At 41.5% G+C, this 22,971-nt stretch overlaps 1 protein-coding gene across 1 annotated transcript in view; it reads left to right on the top strand.

Annotated features, from left to right (window-relative positions):
* Positions 1-22,971, top strand: part of CRTAC1 (cartilage acidic protein 1) — a 502,395-nt gene that overhangs the window by 241,220 nt on the left and 238,204 nt on the right. Inside the window, exon 8 of the mRNA XM_061556622.1 lies at positions 12,452-12,534. Coding sequence (XP_061412606.1) covers positions 12,452-12,534 — 83 coding nt within the window. The remainder of the gene's footprint in view (positions 1-12,451; positions 12,535-22,971) is intronic.

Raw genomic sequence — 22,971 nt, 5'->3', positions numbered from 1 at the left:
AAATCTACTCAGCACAGTGCTACATCCGTACGTGACGTCGCCGCAAAAGAGCCAGCCTCCCCCCTCGTCATTACTATCATGAGCAAACACATTTTTTACGAAAATTCGCTCTAAATTTGACGTTTCTTTATTGAAACTTACTAAAATAAATAACTCTACGCAGACGTTTCTTTTCGTAAATATTACAGCTTCCATCCTAGGACGGGCAAAAGGCGAGTTATGTAAGAATGGCAGATTACCTTCAGAGCTTCGAGTACAGGATTGCGAGAAAAAGCGTGAACATGACAACTGTCTATTATTTCCCGTTCCAAAGCAATTGGGGTCTCTACGAGGAATGGTGATTCTCATTTGTTCCTCTTCCATTGCTGCTTAGTGTGGTTTATCGTGCCCACTTAGTGGGGAAGTCAACAATGGGGCTTCGTTCAAGTGCTCTTTGTTTCCACCTAAAGCGCAAGTCAGGTTTTGGCCTGATAGGCGATACAGAATGGATGGAGAACCATTCTGCAAAATAACCCTACAAATAAATGATGTAACGTTTTTCAGATTTGACGTTATAGCAGTGGATGGTATAAATGCATATAAATAAATAAATTGTCTTGAGGCAGAGACCAGAAAAACTGGCGAGGTGAGATTTAGATCAGACTCTACAACCAATCGGACTTTTCAACAGTGTCGCGTGTCTTGAGACTGACGGGTTGTCACTCGATGGGGCCATCAATCACGGATTTTTGTGATCCAAGTGTCCCATTAGCCAATAACAAAACGGCCATGCGAGGGTGGGCCCAAGGGTGGGCCCAACTCGGTGGGCCCAACCCACGTGTCCTCATGTATTGAGATGGTTATTTGGGATGATCGTGACAGTGATGAGATTTATGATTTAGATTATGATAATAACGAAGATTAAATAGATCAAGACCTAATGACGACGCTGATGGTTATGATGGTAAGATGGAAATTATTATTACTGGGTATAGGTGATGGTAATTACTCAACAGTGATTTATGAGGATGTCACAATGATGACAATAATGATGAATATGATTACAAATATGATTGTCGAGCTGATGTTAACAATGATGATGATGATGGAGGTGATGTTGGTGATAAGAGTAATTCAACGATTATGATGATCACTTTAATAATTATTACAATTATTAAATATCACGATAAGGATTATTAGAATGGCAATGTGATTTACATTGTCGATAATGTTTATTGAATGCCCTACTTACCTTCCTTTAAAATGATGAACAACAAAGACATTGACTCCAGGTCACAGTGTCTACATTCAGTGTATAATTATTCAGTTTGATGCACCTTTGTGTTTATAAATGGTGTGTTTCATTATAATTTCCAAACGTGCATAGGTCAACTTATAGCCCCTTATTTCCTATAATAATTATTTACACCGAGTGGACAACAGCAGTGATTTATGTCGCTGCTGTATATTAGGTACACGGTGCTGCATTGTGGGTGGTACTAAGACGTAACCTACTTTCAAAGGCCTATTTTATATCTGGTTAAATTTAACGTCACAGTATTTAAGTTTGGTTCCAGGAATTTGCACTTTTTTTCCTGATACAGCTACATCATGATGCAGGAGAAGATTTCACTGTATTACTGCCAGGATGTCACACTTCATGACCGAGTGGAGAGGCTCATGAATTCCCCGAGTTTAATCTCGTGTCCGCCTTTGCATTGGGATTACATTGCCAGATAAAGGCACCGAATATTTAGATGGTAAGGACATAGTGCGTCATCAATGGTACCATCCACTTCCCAAGCTTGGTTTAATACAGGACACACAATAGGACTCCATAGTTGAGCTTGACATTTGAGATTTAATGGATGTTACCTTAATGTGCTGCATTTATTGACCTGGGACAGTCAATGTTTGCATTATGCATGGTGCAAACAAAAGTGGATGATTGAATGCTGGTAGAAGCGATTTAGTCATTAACCAGATGCCAAACAGATTTGAGGATTTGTCATATACAGGGTTTGGGAACTAGAAAATCAGATTTAGCATCCAGTAGATTGATATATACCTAAGAATGAGTGTACACAAGAGCTCATAAGTATTGCTGGGCGGATTGAAGACATGATTAAGGAGTCTCAACTCCAGGTTAGATGCTCCATGGATCTACCACCGAATTGATTGCAGATGAAAGCTTGCCACTACCAGTGGCAATATATAGTTTTAATTAAAAGCGTGCAAATACTATGAGAAATCACGACGATGCTATAATGTGATATAACATACAAAGAACGTTATCTTACTACAGAATATACGGTATACATATTTAATGGGATGTCTCTTGAAGTATTATGTGGTAACTGTCGAAATACAGAACTAAAGTTCTGTATAATCAAACTATTGTACGGTTAATCATCATCAACAATTAAAATGCTTTTAAATGTAACAGTAAGGACTCACATCAATAAATAAATTAAAAGGAGGTTTATCAACCCTTTTATATGTGTTACTTGAATAATCTGGCTTTGGTGATATCAGTTTATCACTAATTGGAGCATTGATTCTTGCAGCACATGCATTATGCAACGTGTGCAGCACAGTAATGTGTGAGTGCCTGATTACAGAATAAAACACTTGCATGAAGAAGGTACCAGTCTGCCACAAACGTATCTCATTACAGCAGATGCTAAATACTGATACGTATGTTTGGCAACTCGCGTTATATTCATATAGCGTTCAAAAACCGTTCCACTTTGCATTAGGTTTTCAATGTTTTGCTTGAACAGCTGAACGCAGATAAACCGCTGAATATAATGTTAATACGTATAGGTGCCATTTCTAAAAAATCTAATTAAATTAATTGGCATTTCCCATGGCAGTGGTGCTCAAGGTCTGGAATTAGCCCAATTTATAGTGGCTGGCTCCCAATCGTGAGGTGAGTGAGTTCACATCACATGCAGGAATGATGCATCTCGTATTCTCTGCTGGGTCAATTCAGTGAGCAGGATCAGATGTGTGCCGTTTGGTTGGAAATTAACATTGGGTTTCCCTACGGATATACTTTTCTCTGCCATAAGAACATGGAGCTGCCGACTCTGCACCCGATTCAAGAGCCGAATGCCTCACAGGGCTATACCTAATAAATAAACTGAACTGAACCACTCATGGGGGTTTTAGGGGCGCCATGGTGGCGAGATGTTAACTACCTCACCTGGTATACAGCAGGTCGTTGATTTGATCTCGACCCTAATGCCTGTAGTTTTGTATGTTTTCCCCGTGGTCCCCTGGATTTTTCTCCGGGTCCTCTGGTTTTTCCTCCCACATTTAGAAACATGCCTTTGGAATATTTGGCTGCTATAAATTTCAACATGATAAGCCACTTCACTGCGCTATCATTTATGGCCAGGCCACTTCTGAAAGAGAACTATATAGCTCAGTGGGCGTGAACTGGTAAAATAAAAGTAGTTTAGTTTGAGGCAACATGTGTGTGTGCCTCCAAACACTTGCTCTTAAATATTAATATTCTAAAAGAGAGGTATTTTACACTTTTAAGGGTTTAAATTAATAGTACATTTTTATGTAGCAATATATTAGAGATGTTTAATTGACAAAATAAATGTATCAAATGTTATTGTTTGCGTGGTCATTGATCTTAACTCACGTGTTTAGACCATGTGCACTTGCAGTGTCTATGATTTATGTGATGAGCTTGCAATGAGCTATTAGCCAAGCAGCTATGATCCCACATCCCATGCGTGTGATATTAAGCTGTTGGACAGCTGGTAACAAATGAGTCATGGAACAACATTAATAATAGCCACATTTTTTTTAAGGGAATGTTTCATGATTATTTCATAATCTATATATTTGCACTCGTATTGTTATGACACCGTCAGGCAGTATGTTGTATCCAAAACTATGCAGATACAGTTACGGCCATTAAAGGATCATTGTATGCATGGCCACTTCTCATTATCAATGTTTTGTTACTTATTAAACCCTTAATTTAGATAAATATTGCCATAGCCAGTAAGGAAAACATTTTTGTTATTTAAAACAAAACTCATACTCATTTTGTGTTTTGGTCAAGGTACACAAACTAATTGTTCCAATTGATTCGGTAATGCCTGATAATGAGATGCCGTGTTTCAAGTCTTGTTGCTCTGTAGCCCTTTGGCCTCCTCAGAAGGGGCATGGCAGCAAATTGCTATTGGTTTGGTGAATGTTGAAGGGGTAGGGTGGTAGAAAATGTGCCTTCTTATCAGTCGTGAGATTTGCAAAATTCCTCTTGCATAAGTCAGCTATGAATGTAAGAGTGATTTTAATACAGTTAGAATTGAGACTAAATAAGAGACCATGTAAATTTGATGAGGGATTCTGGAGACGTTGTCAGGGCACCAGAGATGTGGAGACTCAAGGGCAGTGGGAGATAACTCTGCATCCAACTTATGGAGATGTTATAGGAGGATGTGGCAAATCGGTCGAGGTTCTGGCTTTTATTGTGGATTATCAGGAGACTTGATGAGGGGAGCTATGGGATTCTAGAAACTCAATGAGACTGGGTAAAGGGATTAGGAAGCTCAGTGATGCGGAGAGTCACAGGGTAGCTGTAGAGAGGACATGGAGACACGGGGGAGACTCTCAACAGCGTTGCCTGGGGCACAGTTCCCATGCAGTTGCGTGGCCACACGTGCAAAGCTCTGAATGTGTGGCCACGAGGTTTACTGTCATCATTTGGATGGGTGTGTGGGAGTGGTGGTATCAGAATCAAAATATTTATTTACGCTGGAGGAATCCAATAAGCTATGAAGCTCTTTTTCACAGATGTCCAGTAGGGGCAGGTCAGAACGTTGCAACAACAAATAGTACAAAAACGCGATAGGAAAGTACATTGGGATAGAAAAGTGCAAAATCACTTAATAATATGCAAATAAAACGAAATTCGTTTTTATCTTACCAGGTAAATCCAACTGGCCACAAATGACAGATCAACAAAGTTGCTTATCATGTGTAAATTTACAGCAGCAAATAAATCAAAATTATCTCAATGCATGTTTCTAAATGTGGAGGGAAAACCCACTGGAGGACTTGGAGAAAAAATCCACATGACCACGGGAGAGAGAGCCATGCAGCATCAAGCCCCCAACCTCGTGCATGCCAAGCGAGGAAGATAACATCACACCGCTGCGGTACCACCCACATAAATGGAGTATATAAGTTAATATTGCATCATCAATTCCCACGACCAACATCAGTGGGGAGTGATATCTGAACAAGTACTGAGCCCCCACACTTCCCATACCACCAAACTCATGTCTGACACTGTGTGGGGAGGCCTTCATCCATCCAGCAGTGGATTGACAAAGGGCTATACATCGTTATTACATATGTAGTGAGCGACTTCCGACACACGTCTAGGAGAAGGCTTCTTATTTATTAAGAGCACACAGGGCGATACACTTCGTAACGTGGCTACACCGAGGCTGTCCAAACACGCAGCCCATCTCTGTCCTGCGCTACGCTGGCTGGTTGATGAGCGTAGCAGCAGCGGCGACAGAGCTGGTCTTGCAGAAGAACAGCCATGTGGTCCAAGACGAAGAGATGACAACGGCAGCGACACAACCCGGACCCAGACCCCACACTAACAGCCCCAAAGCTCTGGTTCGGTGCTCCTTATATCTGCCTGGTGTGGCCAAGCTCTCTGGCCATGCCCCCTTTATATAACCTACTAGACCCTTTGGGACGGTTCCCAGAGCTTCTCGACTGACACCGCCCTTAACCTTTACCCCAGATACGCCCCTTCATAATAAGGCATTATGTAACGCAGCTATAACCGTAATTACCCTTACAGGCTGACAGGAGTTACCTTGTCATTACACATACATTGGTAGGACTACTGACTTACCTGCCCCTCTTACTCCCTCATTTGAGATGCATCTGCACTATCCTCAGCCCAGAGCTTTGTTCTATCTTTTGCATGACAGCCCCATAGAGAATACAGAGGCAGAATAATTCACTGGTGCTTCTATGCAGTGCTTGGAGTTGGCATTCAGGAACTTGAGCACTCAACCACTAAGACAAATGTAATGTTGGAATTAAAAGTTTTAAACCGAGGTTACTGTATATATATATGTTTTAATTGTTCGAATGTGGTACACACATCGTCTAGTCCATGCTTATTATTGGAAAGTATATGCCCCAGAGTTAGGACTAAAAACTTTTAACTTTTTTTCGATCCAGGCATAAGACAGTGTGTATCTGGAGGTTTTGAAGGTGCTGCTTTCAAATATTAAAAAAATATCACTTTAAAAAAAATTAGGCTATGAAACCAGAACTGTGGCGAGATGTGTACGACCTTGCCTTTTATATAGGACATGGGTTTGATCCCAACCCTGAGTGTGTAATTTCCATTTCTGACTCAGAGCTGCTCATGGAGATGCGTGCTAGGGGTTCCCAGTCCTGCGGGTCAGGTGGTTTGCCGCTTGTTGGTCGTCCCACCATGCTCAGAGCATGCACACATACACAGTTGTAGGTGTGTATGTGGGGAGCGATAGGGTGGTGGTGAGTGTGCTGTGGTACAAATCCGGCGACCCAGTTTTGAATGCTGCTCACGGCCAACACCGGTGACGATTTTCTGAACCGGTCCTTGGCCCCGCCTAGGTCGACTCAGCCTCAAATAGGTACCTGGTTCAGTGTATAAAGATCTCCACTCGGGAGACAAAGGCGGCTGGGCGTGGTGCTTTCTATCCACCCCTTTATGTGCCGTGCTGGCCTTCATCAGTACTTGCAAACAGCCCTTGTCTGTTAAGGCTATAGAGAGGGGGATCTTTGTCTTCGTAAGATGGCTGATTGGTGTATTCCAGGTGTGGTTGGAGCTTGTATTAAGACGTAATTATGGGGTTGTAGCTTCCTCGTCATGCCCCACCCCTAAACTTTGATTGGCCAGCGACATGACAGTGAGACGACTAGCCCCTTTCATCCTGCAGGCTAGGGGGGACGTTTATGAATAATGCAAGTACGCCCTTGTGGGGAATCTGCCAGGTTTATAAATCATGGCACTGTTCTTTGTACAAGCAGCAATGCAAATTGTAATGGGTGGGATAGAGGTACAGGGTAGAGCAGGGCAGGTTACTGAGCTGGAATTTGGCAATGGCACCTGTGTGGGATGACGACCGAAGAGGAAGACCTAGAGCCGGATGATGAGATATTGGAAGGGCATTCCTTGCATGTCATGCGTCAACTAAGTAACAGTTGTGTGATCTGGTAGAAGGAAGATGGAAGACAAGGTGTGGTGGAACCCACAGCACTGGCCATGATAACTTCTTGAACATACACCCATTATTTCTTGGCATGCTTGATTATATACTTGGTTATTCATAAGCTCCTCCTAAAATATAGATTGAAAATAAACCCTTATGATCCTTAAACTGTTCTAAAGGTAATTTGACATACAGCTTAAAACCAACGTATGATTTTCGAGTCATGGCAATGGCCTCGGGCTGTAATGTTATGCTGCAGCATTATGATGACATGGAGGACTATATGTCATATGTTTTGAGATGATTTGACAGACCGGAGGACAAGTGATGGAGGCTGAAGAATGAGAATAAGGAATGCTCGATGTCATGTGGTAAAATGAGCTGTTGGTATACAGTAATTCATAATATAGCATCAGTAAAAAAAAGCAGAGTGATAGTAGCAGGATTACGTTTGTGAGTGGCTTGAGAAACGTACCACTGGTTGTAAAGGATAAGGCTTTTATGTAAAAATATAACTACTGCATAATAGTGGCTTTCCTTGGGAGAGAGTGGACATGCCACAAGCGACGAGTGAGCTCCCGTCCTGTGCTCCGTTGAGCAGGGAAACAGTCCAACACTGAACTGCATAACCGTGAGAGCCCCAAGCTTCTGAACCAGCAAGTTGGTTGGTTGGTTGGTTATTGAAAATGAGAAAGTGGGAAAATTTCTACTTTGTTAGGCAGGTAGAATTGTATTGCATGTTATTGACCTACTTTCTCTCCTTGTCAAATTGTATTCAGTTTTAACACTTACTCCCTCAGTCAGTCTGACAAAACTCCATCTTTTCCTCCATGCTGCATCAATGTTTAACAGCAGCATTCATCGGAAGCAGGCCAAATCTGGACCAGTGTCGACCTTCTGGATATGTTTATTTATATCGTACAAAGGATCTTCCACAACAGCGCATATATTATTAGTTGTTTTTACAAGTCAGATATTTTATGCTGAATAGTCTCCATAGAATATGTGGGTTGTTATTTCAATTAACACCTGGCAATACAGCAGCATTTGTTTCATAGGCTGTGCTGATGGTTTTCCAAATTTTAAAGCCAGGAATGATGTTGCCTACTTAAACAAATTATACTGTTAATACTTGGTCCGGGAGACTCGGAAGTTGATGAACTGAAAACATATTTTGTTGTTTTGTGAAGTGATATATCTTTGTTGATTTATACTATCAACACATTAAAACATTGGTTGCAGCTTCAGTGGATATTCAAGTGCTGTAGCCTGAGCGGGAGGACATGAGGAGGACTTCTCCTGAGGTGGTTATCCAATCAAGATCTCAATAAATAAGCAGGCAATACATTTCTATTGTATATTTGTATTTCGAAAGAACATATAAAAGGTACTGTATGCATTACACAACCAATCAGCCGAACGGGCTTCTGCAGGCACATCATTTCATCAGCATTGATTTTTTGCAAGCAAATTCTGGATCGGTTTTGACATAGTGAGCAGAGTTAAGCTCGCTTGAATTAATGCTGGTGAACTTCCAGATGTTACAGGCAAGGACCTTTTATGTAAGATATGGGGCCTAGTTGAATCAGAATGTGATCACTTCATTCCTCCTCCAGTTTCGAGTGAAACTATGCCCTATTTTTTTAACTCAACCAAGTCACGTTTTTTTTGCCAATGTGCGGTATAATAATGGGAACATAGGCAAAAACTCGGCTTAATAGGGTGTTCCATATGAATACACCTTGTTATCTTTTTTGCATATTGAAAGTCGACATGGAAAGTCCAGGAATTAGGTAATGGCAAAATATTAATTTGCAACTGCACATAGTGGAGGGACGTGAAGACTGTGAGCACGTGACATGGCCGCCCCTCTTTTACAAGGTCTTTTACGACTGGTGGGGAAGTGCACTTTATAGATCATAAATGTTAAGTGATTCCTGCGTTAAAAACAACTAAAATAAAAGTGGACAGCATCACCTGCTTCATTTTTAACTGTCGCAAGGGTATGATTGCTCCCCTCTTCTTTACTGCAAGAGGTGTCAGTGAGCAGATCTTTCTTCTGTGATGCTGTAGCAGAGCTTATTATGACTGAATACATGTATACGCTATGTCTAATACCACGACTGTAACTAGAGCGAGAAAATATAGATGCAAAATATTTAACATCAATTAAAATTATTTATCGTGTTTTGTTATAATCGATATATACTATTATTTGATATACAATGCAGTAACCCTTACAGCAGGTCAAATATACATTTATACTGTTATGAATACGTCAGGCACACGATGATTTACATAACATGATTAATATACATTACCAGCACCTCGGCTGCCTCATGTACCAAAACCTACTTCCGCTGTCCGTATAAACCTGATACATTCTGCAATGTGGTTATTACTTTCTTGGCAGTAACCTTGAGTGTATTTGTATTGTGAAATTTACACATGGATTGTGCATTTTTTCCTTATTGTGCTTTTTTGTAATATTGTACGCTGTTAAGGAATGATGTAGGGCGCTTATTTAGTATTTTATTAGTGGGTGTTTCCCCCCCCCCCCCCAGGTATTGCACCTCTGCAGAACTGAAACTAAATTCCTGATGCTTGCTGAGGCTCACCGGTGTTCTTCATTACCATGTGCAATTATTTTAGCTGTTAGGATGTTGAAATATATCTTACCTTCTTGAACATTAACACTAGAGGAAGCCATTATTCTACCAGACAGGGGTAGGCGGTTTTGGTTCTGATGGGATCCATTTGTGTTTGGTCCAAACAATCACTCACATGAGTTGTATTGCGCCGATTGTACGGTGTTACTTTTATAAATCTAAAATGACATACAGACCTTAGTCAATCTACTCCTGGATGAAGGCCTCCCCATGCAGTATTGGTCATGGAGGTTGGCCATAATTCACCACGATGTTCAGCCTAGGTTGGTGCAGAGGGAGCAACAGCAGGAACCGATTCAGGAATCACTCGCAGTTGATATGAGCTGTGACCGGGAATCAAAATCAGTTGACGACATTTATAAGCACGTTGGGGCTTCGATTCTAAGAGTTAAAATGCTGTTTATTTTGTTGTAAAAAATATTTTGCGTATGTCTAATCCGCTTCATAGGACAACATAGGATCAGCCAATCCAAGCAGCAAATTCTACGATCGGATTTGATTCTTAATTTTCCATAAATATCGGATAGATACTGATTTATGGTACTCTTCTAATTTAAAACATGTTTTTAGTGCAACCCTTTAACATTTAACCTTTAATTTACCACTCCTCGCTGTGTTTATTATTTATGTTATCTGTTTAAAAATAAATGTCAACACAGACGTGAAAGTGGGTAACAGTAAAACCACACTAGAGTTGGTAAATTAACATTTACAACTTTGGTAGTGTTTGTTGCTGCCTTTGGTCTGGTTCTTGGCAAATGTGTTAAACAAACCCACAAAGTCGGGAAGTAAATGTTGAATAAAATATAGGTCCTAGTTTGAAGCATTTTGCATACCTGCTAGAGACCTCTGCTTAGGTATTTTATTTCATTACATCAACTGTGCAGTGACTGACTCAGAGACACTAGGAGTAGGAGGCACTCTGTTTATTAACAGCCTTCACACTTCACAAAAGGTAACTATAGCTCCCAGTCAGAACAGCTGGCAGACTGCCTGATTGACGACGCCGAGATGGTGAAGAGGTAGAAGGCGACGAAGACTCCAGCAGCACGGCGAGATCCCACTCCAGGCAACAGCTCCCCGAGCCTTCGCTCGGGGTCCCCTTTTATCCTCCCAGCGTGGCCTCGCTCCGCCCCGGCCACGCCCCCCTTCTAGAACCTACTCCCTCACGTGCCGCCGCTATCACCTTTGCCCTACATCCCTCTCTCTGGTTTATCACGTGACCTGCTAACAGACAGGGCTGCTGCAACTGCAATTCCCCTTCTCTGTCAGCAACCAGCGCTATGCTACGTAGTGACCAATTCCATGTCACTACAACTGTAATGTTCACCACCAGGAGGGTGATTTTTTCAACAAATGAAGAACATGCTTTACAATGCCATCTTTGTTTTTTTTTCTAAGGTATTGAATATTATTTCGTGATTTAATCATCTTATAAGCAGCTGACATGTCAAGCAACAGCATAACTTACCTCAAATCTGTTCTGCAGTATATCATGAGTAATTTTAACCAGGACAGTCTCGGTTGAGTTTGATTGGCAGAATCCTAATGGAAATTTATGCACGTATATGTATGTAATACTGCTCATGCCGAACAAGGAGATTTTAAATAAAGATGTGTGCAATTGTACGTGCAATGGAAGGGTGAAAATTGTTCTGTAGTTGAAGGCATGGTTGAGGTCACCTGAAGCATTTTTTGTACTAGTATGACATGTGACAACTTTAGACATTGTGCCAAATTTCCACTTTCGAGTCAGGTATTATACAACTTGTTAAAATATAATTTGAGGGAATCGGATCAAAGCCACGCTTTTTGGAATTTTTTTTGCATTATGTTTAGATAGAAACCAGTGATGATCAAAGGCCAATAAGCTGACATCACTGTAATGATAGCGGATTTCCCAATGTTCTTGGGACAAACACTGGAAAAGTTCATCCCCCAAGAGTGCTATTTTGCTCTTAAAACAATTCGAACATTCATGAGCTGATATAGTTGTTTGTTGTCTGTTAAGAGTTTGGTGATATAAATGTATTTGTATATTTATATAGGCCCTGCATTTCTCCGATCCTCAAGGATTCTGTTTTTATTGACCTATCTTCTGGTGACTCATTTTGCTTGAGTAATTCCTTATTTTTATTAATCACAAACGTTATGGAATTTTCTGACCTGATTTTTACAAATGTTATGGCCTTTGGCACCCCTGACGGAGTAGCCAAATGCCATAATTATATCAGTGCTACCCATCGTTGCTTTCTACGTATGCAAATTAATTTCACATCACAGCAAATGTGATGCTGTACTACTGCTCCACCGTCACATCAGTGTTGTGCATGCCCATCATGGTGTAATAAAACGAGCAATTTCCTACTAACTTGAAGGATTAGGTGGGTATATAATTCCTATACTTGGTACCCAGTGGTCATTATGCATTCTAGTTGCAGTCCACGTTTTTTGCTTCACTGGACGATCAAAGAAGAACACTTTTTTGGTGCTGTAACGATACGTAAAGTAATTGCAGGACGTCCTCACTTGTGTGTGTGTGTACAGGGTATCAGGCCGGGCAGGCAAGGACCCCTACATTGAAGAACTGGACGTGGGAGAAGCCAAGGAGAGCTGGGGCAGAGGCACAGGTAAGCGACGGTTTACCATATTGGTCAGAACAAAGCTCCAACGCACACTCTGTATAACAAAGGTAGTGGTGCAGAGCCCTGCAATTCTTTGCTCACGCCACTGCTGGTGGAAGGGCCTCCACTGGAAGGGGCTCTATTGAGCCCCACTTGGAACATATTTTGGCCTGCTTTTCCACACTGCCGATTGACTAACATTGGTGAAACCATTTATATGGCCGTATGTATGTTGAAGATCTTTCGCACCGTACATAGCCAACCGTGCTAATCAGAGGCTGGGTGGACACATGGGAGGATTTAAGAAACTTGCCAATTGTTTTAACTACCATGCTGCAGGATTGAACCAAAGACCTCTGGATTGCAAGTCCAGTATGTTAACCTTTACACCACGGCAGTATCCTATACCCCATAATAACAAATCCAAAATTCACATACGGAGCCTGTAAAAGGCACAGGCGAGGCACATTTTTTCCCAGAACCAAGGTCTAAACATATGCCACGTATGATCACCTATAATCCAGTTTTGATATGCTAAGAAACAAATTTGTAAAACATGCGAGGCCCGGCCGGATTAGTAAATAAGATTACAAGGTGCGCACGCATTAATTGGATGAGCCAGAGGAGCGGTGCATTAAGCCGTGTAAATTTTACGTTTGCCAGAACGTAGTGATTCTCTCAGCCTCTGTCAGTTGTAAACGTGGAAGGCCAGATTGTGGGGTGGGGTTGTGATGAGTATAATAAAATAAAATAAACCACGAATCCCCCTAGGGCTGTATTCCAGTTGAATCTGTGGATGACTGCAGGGGATGGGGGACATCGCCTATATTCGTGCGTCTCTCCCCCAAGCACTCAATCTGTTGATGGGGTATAAGTACGTTCGCTTAGTAGTCCATTTAAAAAAAATGTGTTCCCCACATACCTTTATACCTCAAAATGCTGCTTTTAAGTATGTGTAGTAATTATGATCTGTTGTAATATGTAGCACTTTTTCGAACAAAATTTCGTATTTTTCTATAATTTGTATTTCTCAGTTCTTGTTAAAATGAAGTAGAGCTCCTCATGGCAGTGGACATACTTTATTTTACCTGTCGAGACTTAGACACTCTCTCGCAAGAGATAAGTGGGTCAACAAGTAACAGCAGTGCAGTGCAACACATGCTTAATGAACAACGCAGGCCTAACAAACCTAAAGAATACAACTACACAATGCAGTTCAACTCAACTTTAAAAGCATGTAAACTTATACATTAAAAAAATGTCATCAGATAGTATGTACTTGCAAAATCAAAATATATCATGAAACCCAAGTGCATATTCATTTCAAATGAGGTGTTTAACACGATTAGAAATAAATGCTTTCAAAAATACCAAAATAGCCAGGTTGAAACCAAGCTCAGACCAATTTACTTCTCTCCTCCGGGATGATACTAATTTACCTTTGTCATGCAGGGAGACCTCTCAGAGCCAGAGTAATCAGAGCTTCGTGTGTCATGGGTGATGTCCAGCAGAGTTGGATCATTTAATAATTAACCAAACGTGTAATTAACACTTGACACTTAAATTTAATCAACACGAAATAGCTATTAACAAATAATTAGAGCTATTAACAAGTAGCTATTAGCTAAATTTTACAATTTAATAACACCTGAAACATCACTGCAGTTTCATCTGTGTCCCTTACCATTACCATCGACGTCTAAAGAAATTTCATGATGGGCTCGAATAAGTCTGTTTCATTCAGACTCTGTCGCCTCGACGGACCTGGTTTTCACCTGAGGACGGCTGCTTGCGTTGTGGCCGAAACGTCGTGAGAATTGTTTTATTATGTTTTATTTTTATTATTTTATTACTTCCCTTCTACGTGACTTTACCGAAAGAACCAAGAAGATCCATAAGCTCTGTCCAGTATTTTTCAAGCAGCAAGATAAATATCCCATGACATCCAGCACGGCTACCTTATTCTGTCACGATGCCATACAGCGCCTTGTCAATCCATTGCTGGATGAAGGCCTGCACACGTTTTGTTTCGTCGTGAGGGTTGTGTTGACAGTGCTTCTTCACGCTTGTCGACATGGATTGGTAAGTGGGGGGGGGGGGGGCAGACTCATGACCGGTTTAGATATCACTCGATCACTGATGTTCGCCATGGCCAGGCATTGAACCCAGGTCGCCGGGCTTATGGTGCTTGGGAATTAATGATGCACTTTGAACTTGTATACTTTATTTATGTAAGGGGCGCCACGGTCGTGTGATGTTATATTCTTTGCCTGGTAATGCTGGAGGTCGGGGGTTGATCCCGACCCTGACGCTGGAATATTTGCATGTTCCCCCCGTGGTCGAATGGATTTATTCTCTGGGTCCTTTGATGATTTTTCCCTCCACATTTATAAACATACATTGAGATTATTTAGATTATTTTGCTGCTGTAAATTTCCACGTGATGAGCCACTTTGTTGAGTTGTCATTTGTGGCCAGGTCGCTTCTGAAAAATAAGTTAATACCTCCGTGGGAAATTGAGCATAGGTCGCCGGGTTCGTCATGCGATGTGCCCAACCACTGAGCCACTGCTCCACCGACGTTATAAGGCATGATAGCGGTGATGATTTGTTTTTGTCCGAGGCTGTTACACCACTGGCAATATGACCCATTATGTTATTTAAATAATGGCAGGACATTATATATTTTTTCCATGCAGAAAACTATACTTCTGATACTCGTGTCGCAGAAATGTCAACGATCGGACCTATTGTGGTATGTTGCTATAGTAACCCCAAGTCAGATTTATTTAAATACATCCTGTATTTAAAAATAATTCGAACAATGGGGACGATATGTAATTGGGTTTTCACTTGGATAAATTACTTAATTCATCATTAATTAAATCAGAATTTAACCTAATGACGAACCCCAATGTAAATATATTATAACATGATTAATTAATTTAAAATGTTTTCAGCGATGAAGTCATTGATTAAAAGCGTGGCAATTGCCATTTTCCAAGGCAACGTTAGGTTTCACAATTGAAAGGAGGATTGTTAAGTGACATAATTGCTCCCGTGGATTTCCCCTGCCCCTTGGAATAACCATGCCAGGCACGTTCTCTCTGCGAGACGGTAAAATATCTACCATCTTTGGGGCAAGTCCACATTTTATTGCGGAGTGGACGGGGAGTGTGTATGTGCATGCATGGGGACAGAGAAGGATGTCTTTTTGCTGGCTAACCAGGTGCAACGTACACACCAAGTGCAGACATAAACTGCCGCTAAGATTTACAGATTGTGACAACGGGCACTGCAAGGTGCTCACACAATAGCCTGGCTTCACATCTGAGCAAACGAGGAATGCAGCAAGCAAGCACTGTTTTTCATGTAAACAATTAATCCCGTGCCTGCAAGCTCTGATGAGAAGCGGTACTCGTGAATACTGTTGATAGGATGGGGAGAGGGGAAACATACACCTATGTCTTCAACACGTAAATAAAATGCAGCGAAATATTCGGGCAGTTTTGCACTAGAAAAAAACTGCTGCAATACAAATGACAATCCAGGCTGGAGAGTACAGATAAAGTGGAGGTTTATGGCTAAAATAGAGTTGCCTTTGAAATAACTTAAATAACATTTAAAAGTGAGAACACGGACGGGGCATATCGTTTCTAAGGTGTTAAAAAGGTTGGCACCTCCCTTTGAAAATGTATGCGTTGAAAAGAGACGAGCCGTAAAACACGTTGCCAGTGGCCACGTGTGTTTGCCTGCACACGAAAAAAAATCCCGTCTCTCACATGCCGCCACGGCCTCCTCCCAGCCGCGCCTATCCAAAGACAGCCTCGCGTCTCCAAAGACAGCCTCGCGTCTCCCTTTGGGAACTTTGTGTCGATGACCTTCGTGCATTTCTGTCTCCCCCCCCCCCCTCCGTTATTTATTGAAAACACTATAAAGCACCTTTCCTCATCGCTCCCTATCTGTGGACCGTTATAAATGTTTTAACCGTCAAACTTTCCTCACTCCGTGTCACCGGTGTCTATAGACATGCAAGTGTGATGTATGCTGATATATAGCTAAATCGAGGTGAGTTATAGGAGGCGCGGCCCCGTGCTATGCATTCATGTCCACGCGTGGTCGTGACTCGACTTTTTTTAGACGCAAGCTGAAAACACCACTCCCGCCATTGCCATTTAGGATTTGTCTCAAGTGCGCACGGCGTTCATTGTTTGTGATCTCGCGTTTTGTTCTGCAGCATTTTGGTTGGTGCCAAAGGCAACGTATTCTGCATACATATATTATGATTAATTGCAAAAGCACATGGTCCTCAGAAAGCATCTTGGGATTCTTTGAAGCTCCAGTTTTGTAGGGCCAAAGTAAGGCACCCCGGTTCAGAAAATATATAATGCACAAGGCTTTGCACACAGAAAAGTGTGAGTATTTATTTAAAGTCAATGTTATGCAAATTTGCTTGCATCTACTGCACATCATGTATGCCTTTAAATTGTTTTTGTTAAAGCAGTCCTACAACATCGCAGCACCTGTTTTACATTCATTTCAGAGCAAACGTATAATTTGATCAAAACATGCATAAAACATAATGGGACCTCCTTTGCCAGTGTCAAAATATAAGAATGTGTTTTCCCCTTTTTTTCTGGCAACAAAACATGTGTTTAGATGTTAAAATGTAGTTGCTCACCCCGAGCTCTCATTGACCTGATAGTGATTGTCTTTGTGTTGTTTGCCTTTTGACGTCCTCTGGTCAAAAACTGTTTGAGACTAGGCTCGAAAGAAGGCTGTCTCTGGTGTGGACCAATCAGTTTCAAAGACAATGCATATACTGTCAGAGCATGTTTTTTTTGTATTTTCACCACAATTATCAGTGGTTAATGCAGACATGATTCCTTGCAAAAGCTTTCAGTTTGGTGTTTTAACATCTTAGCACTTGTTTTATTGACAGAAAAAAGGGGGAAACCTATTCTTACGTATGAAACATCTCCGCCTAAAAAAAGTCAAGAAAACTTGTATAGTTCCATACGTGTTCTGGTGTTGTGTAACGTCTCGCTCGTTCTGCTAACGGTGAGCGTGTGCTTATTGTGCTGCGGTTTTCGCCGACCGTTTGAAATGTCCCGTTTAATCGCCAAATCCCCACGATTTGTGCGAGACCGAGCTGGAGAGTGTATCAATGGCATGCGCTCATTTATCATTTACAGTGACTGTTATCACAGATTTTGTTTTGCGTCAGCCCCTAAATAAGTAATACCTTGTAATGAGATACATTAATCTAGACTGGGTCTTCTACCTGCACGTTAACTTGCGTTTTTCCTTCCGTAGCCCGACCCATCCCTGAATCTGGCTGTTACAAGGGAAAGGGGTTGTTCTCGAGATAGGGGCTGCAACTCATAGGCCAATACTGTACATTGATATTAAACGTCCGTACTGTGAATACTGCACGTTACCGTTTCATTCATCGTAAATCTTTACAATATAATTATAAATAAATAAAACTCGGTGGTCGCGTGCCATAATGTTACGACAGATTTAATTTAGGGAAAATTAAATTTAGCGCTTGCATTTGTGAAAATGTAGGCGTCGGTTTTATTTATGCAAAGTGCCTGTTATTTACACGTAGGTTTTCTGTGGCACGTGAGACGAATACATCTCTCTACTGGATCAATCCAGTCCACAATGAGCATAGAGCACACAGTGAGCACACTAAAACCAGTTGTGGCAGCAACTTTGTGGCGAACCCTTCGGCTCCATTTTCATATTGAACCTCGGTACAGAAGTAGCTCCAGCCCCTTTTGTCAATCTACCGCTGAATCGAAGGCATCCCGACAGCACCCTGCTGTTATTGAGTTTTTTGTGACCATACTTCATCATGCCGGTCATTGTGGGCTGTAGAGGTGGGGTGAGGACCGATGCACTCACCACTGCCCCCTTCCCCCAAGGATTGCAATATGGAGTACTAGCGGGAAGTACCCATCGTTGCCTGGGGGAAAAATATATTTCAAAACTTCTCTTAAAAACATAACATACATACACAAATACGAAGCTATTGTGAAAGCCCGGCTTTCCGTTTGTCCATTTGTTCGTCAACAAAATTATAAGAGGCTTGCAGAAGTCCAAAAAGTTATAGAAAGTGGGGGGTAAATAGTGGATCTTAAAGGTTTCCGAAAATTGTCGACCCCCCACAAAAAAGATTTCTACCCTTGCGTAGACATATATACCTACACACCCTACATACAATAGAACGAGTAGTGTCGAGTGACTCAATAGTAGTGTCTGATTCTACAGTAGTATCTGGCTCTACAGTAGCATCTACTGACTCTATAGTAGTATCTATTGAATATAGTAGTATCTACTTAGAATAGGTTTTTCCCTTTTTCTGGCAACAAAACAGGTGTTGAGACGTTAAAACACCAAACTGAAACCTTTTAGAAGGAATCATGTCTGCATTTACCACAATACTTGTGGTCAGAATGCAAACAAAAAACATACTCTGATAATATATGCATTATCTTTGAAACTGATTGGTCTCCACCAGAGACAACTTCTTTTGAGCCTAGTCTCAAAACGGTGTTAGACCAGAACGCGCAAAAGGTGTACAGCACAAAGACAATGCACGATCAGAGTAATGAGAGCTCGGGGTGAGCAGCTATATCATGGGACCTTCTTTGCCAGTACCAAAATATCAGAATAGTTTGTTTGGCATCCTCTGGTCCGACACCGTTTTGAGACTAGGCTCAAAAGAAAGCTGTCTCTGGTGGGGACCAATCAGTTTCAAAAACAATACATATATTATCAGAGTATATTTTTTTGTTTGCATCCAGACCACAAGTATTGTGGTTAATGCAGATATAATTCCTTGTAAAAGGTTTCAGTTTGGTGTTTTAACATCTCAACACCTGTTTTGTTGCCAGAAAGAAGGGAAAAACCTATTCTCAGTAGATTCTACTATAGAGTCAGTAGATGCTACTGTAAAGCCAGATACTACTGTAGAGTCAGATACTACTATAGAGTCACTCGACACTACTCGTTCTATTGTATATAAGTTGTGTAGGTATATATGCCTATGCAGGGGTAGAAATATTTTTTGCGGGGTAGTCGAGAATTTTCGGAAACCTTTTAGATCCACTATTTACCCCCCACTTTCTATAACTTTTTGGACTTCTGCAAGCCTCTTATAATTTTGCTGACGAACAAATAGACAAACGGAATGCCGGGCTTTCACAATAGCTTCGTATTTGTGTATGTATATTATGTTGTTAGGAGAAGTTTTGAAATATATTTTTCCCCCGGGCAACGATGGGTACTTCCCGCTAGTACTCCATATTGCAATGACCAGCATGATGAAGTATGGTCACAAAAAACTCAATAACAGCAGGGTGCTGTCGGGATGCCTTCGATTCAGCGGTAGATTGACAAAAGGGGCTGGTGCTACTTCTGTACCGAGGTTCAATATGAAAATGGAGCCGAAGGGTTCGCCACAGAGTTGCTGCCACGACTGGTTTTAGTGTGCTCACTGTGTGCTCTATGCTCATTGTGGACTGGCTTGATCCAGTAGAGAGATGTATGCGTCTCACGTGCCACAGAAAACCTACGTGTAAATAACAGGCACTTTGCATAAATAAAACCGAGGCCTACATTTTCACAAATGCACGCGCTCAATTTAATTTTCTCTAAATTAAATCTGTCGCAACATTATGGCACGCGACCACCGAGTTTTATTTGTTTATAATTATATTGTAAAGATTTAAGATGAATGAAACGGTAACGTGCAATATTCACGGTACGGACGTTCAAAGTCAATGTACAGTATTGGCCTATGAGTTGCAGCCCCTATCTCGAGAACCTACCCCTTTCCCTTGTAACAGCCAGATTCAGGGATGGGTCGGGCTATGTAAGGAGAAACGCAAGTGAACGTGCAGGTTGAAGACCCAGTCTAGATTAATGTATCTCATTACAAGGTATTACTTATTTAGGGGCTGACGCAAAACAAATCAGCTTTCTTTGAGCCTTGTCTCAAAACGGTGTCGGACCAGAGGATGCCAAAAAACTATTCTAATATTTTGGTACTGGAAAAGGAGGTCCCATGATATAGCTGCTCACCCCGAGCTATCATTACTCTGATCGTGCGTTGTCTTTGTGCTGTACACCTTTTGGCGTCCTCTGGTCTAACACCGTTTTGAGACTAGGGTCAAAAGAAGCTGTCTCTGGTGAAGACCAATCAGTTTCAAAGACAATGCATATATTATCAGAGTATGTTTTTTATTTGCATTCTGACCACAAGTATTGTGGTTAATGCAGACATCATTCCTTGTAAAAGGTTTCAGTTTGGTGTTTTAACATCTCAACACCTGTTTTGTTGCCAGAAAAAAGGGGAAAACCTATTCTCATATTTTGGAAATGGCAAATGAGGTCCCATGAGGTATCTACTGATGCTATAGTAGTATCTGCTGACTCTGTAGTTGTAGTTACTAACTGTACAGTAGTATCTACTGAGCCCAGTAGTAGCTACTGACTGTATAGTAGTATCTACTGACTGTAGTAGTAACTACTGACCGTAGTAGTACTGACCCTACAGTAGTATCTACCGACTCTATAGCAGTATCCACTGACTACAGTAGTAACTACTAACTCTATAGTAGTATCTGCTGACTCTATAGTAGTATCCACTGACTACAGTAGTATATACTTAGAGTCTACAGTAGTACTACTAACTCTATAGTAGTATCTGCTGACTCTATAGTAGTATCCACTGACTACAGTAGTATATACTTAGAGTCTACAGTAGTACTACTAACTCTATAGTAGTATCTGCTGACTCTATAGTAGTATTCACTGACTACAGTAGTATATACTTACTCTATAGTAGTATCTGCTGACTGTACAGTAGTATCTACTGAGCCCAGTACTATCTACTGACTTTATAGTAGTGTAATAAACCTTCTGGAGACGGCTCTTGGAATCAGTTCTTTATTTTCCACTTCCACAGTTACACACACTCCCCGTTGCTGACAGGCAACGGGAAGCGGGCAGACAACCAGCTAAGTCACTCGCACACGAGGCACCCAGAGCCCCGTACGCGCGTGGCTCCTGCTCTCTTCGTTCCCAGGTCTGCTCCCGACTCCCTCGTCTCTCCCCCTCTTCATCCCTCGGTCACGTGGTACCCCTAAGCCAATCCTCCGTAGTCAGCCCAGCCTGTTCCAGATCATTCCCCGTCAATCCCGGGACCACGCCTCTGATCCGGCTTCCCATTAGCTGAGGCCCAAATTGGCCAAGCCAATGACCCTAGCTAACATGCCGTGATCACGCCGAGGCCATGCTCCCTGGCTGTCCCCTTATTGGCTACAAAGCGGGACCGGCAAGCCGATCACCACGTGAGCCATACATGGCTCTTATTACAGTAGTATCTACTGACTATAGTAGTAACTAATGACCGTAGTAGTATTCACTGACCCTACAGTAGTATCTACCGACTCAATAATAGTAACTACTAACTCTATAGTAGTATCTGCTGACTATAAATTAGTATCCACTGTCTATAGTAGTAACTACTAACTCTACAGCAGTATTAACTCACTCTATAGTAGTATCTACCGACTCTACGGTAGTATCTACCAACTACAGTAGTATCTACCGCCTCTATAGTAGTAACTACTGATTCTGCAGTAGTATCTAATGACTATCGTAGTACCTACTGAATCTTTATTAGTATTTATTGATCTTAATTTTAGAGCTTCCGTGACTGCAGGAATTACTCTTTGGTTATTTCGGTAAAGTCACGTATGAAGATAAAATAATAAATTAAATAATAGCATACGACGTTTCGATTGCAACACAAGCAATCATCATCAGGTATAAATGAAATAGCAACAAAAAATCTAACCAGAAAACTATAGACAGACATATAAGCAGACATATCACCAAGATACATAGAGAGAGAGTAACACAGGCACAGAGAGGGAGATCGTCTCTGTGGCGAGGCCTTAAATAGACAGAGGGGGCGGGGGCAGAGAGAGGGAGGGGTTAGAGAAAAAAATAACATGTCAATGAGTACGGCGACGCGTGGTAGTAAAGTACGCAAGCTGAACATTAGAGAGTCGGTCAACACACAATTAACGCATAGTCTGGTCGATTACGTATTTCAAAGATTGCTAAGTTCGAATTTAAGTGTGAAAATTCCAAAGAAAGACAAAACATAAAACAAGAGGAACGGAGACACACAGACAGAGTAGAACATAACATTTCGATATTTTGCTAGGTTATTTAATTTAGTGTGTTCTTTCTCCCTCTCTCCTAATGTTCAGCTTGCGTACTTTACTACCACGCGTAGCCATACTCATTGACATGTTATTTTTTTCTCTAACCCCTCCCTCTCTCTGCCCCCGCCCCCCTCTGTCTATTTAAGGCCTCGCCACAGAGACGATCTCCCTCTCTGTGCCTGTGTTACTCTCTC

The sequence above is a fragment of the Lethenteron reissneri genome, chromosome 22, assembly GCF_015708825.2.
Source record: "Lethenteron reissneri isolate LAM-NWPU_2019-01 chromosome 22, ASM1570882v1, whole genome shotgun sequence".
Lineage (NCBI taxonomy): Eukaryota > Metazoa > Chordata > Hyperoartia > Petromyzontiformes > Petromyzontidae > Lethenteron > Lethenteron reissneri.
The sequence above is the reverse complement of the archived record's forward strand: the minus strand, read 5'-3'. Positions and strand labels throughout refer to the sequence as shown.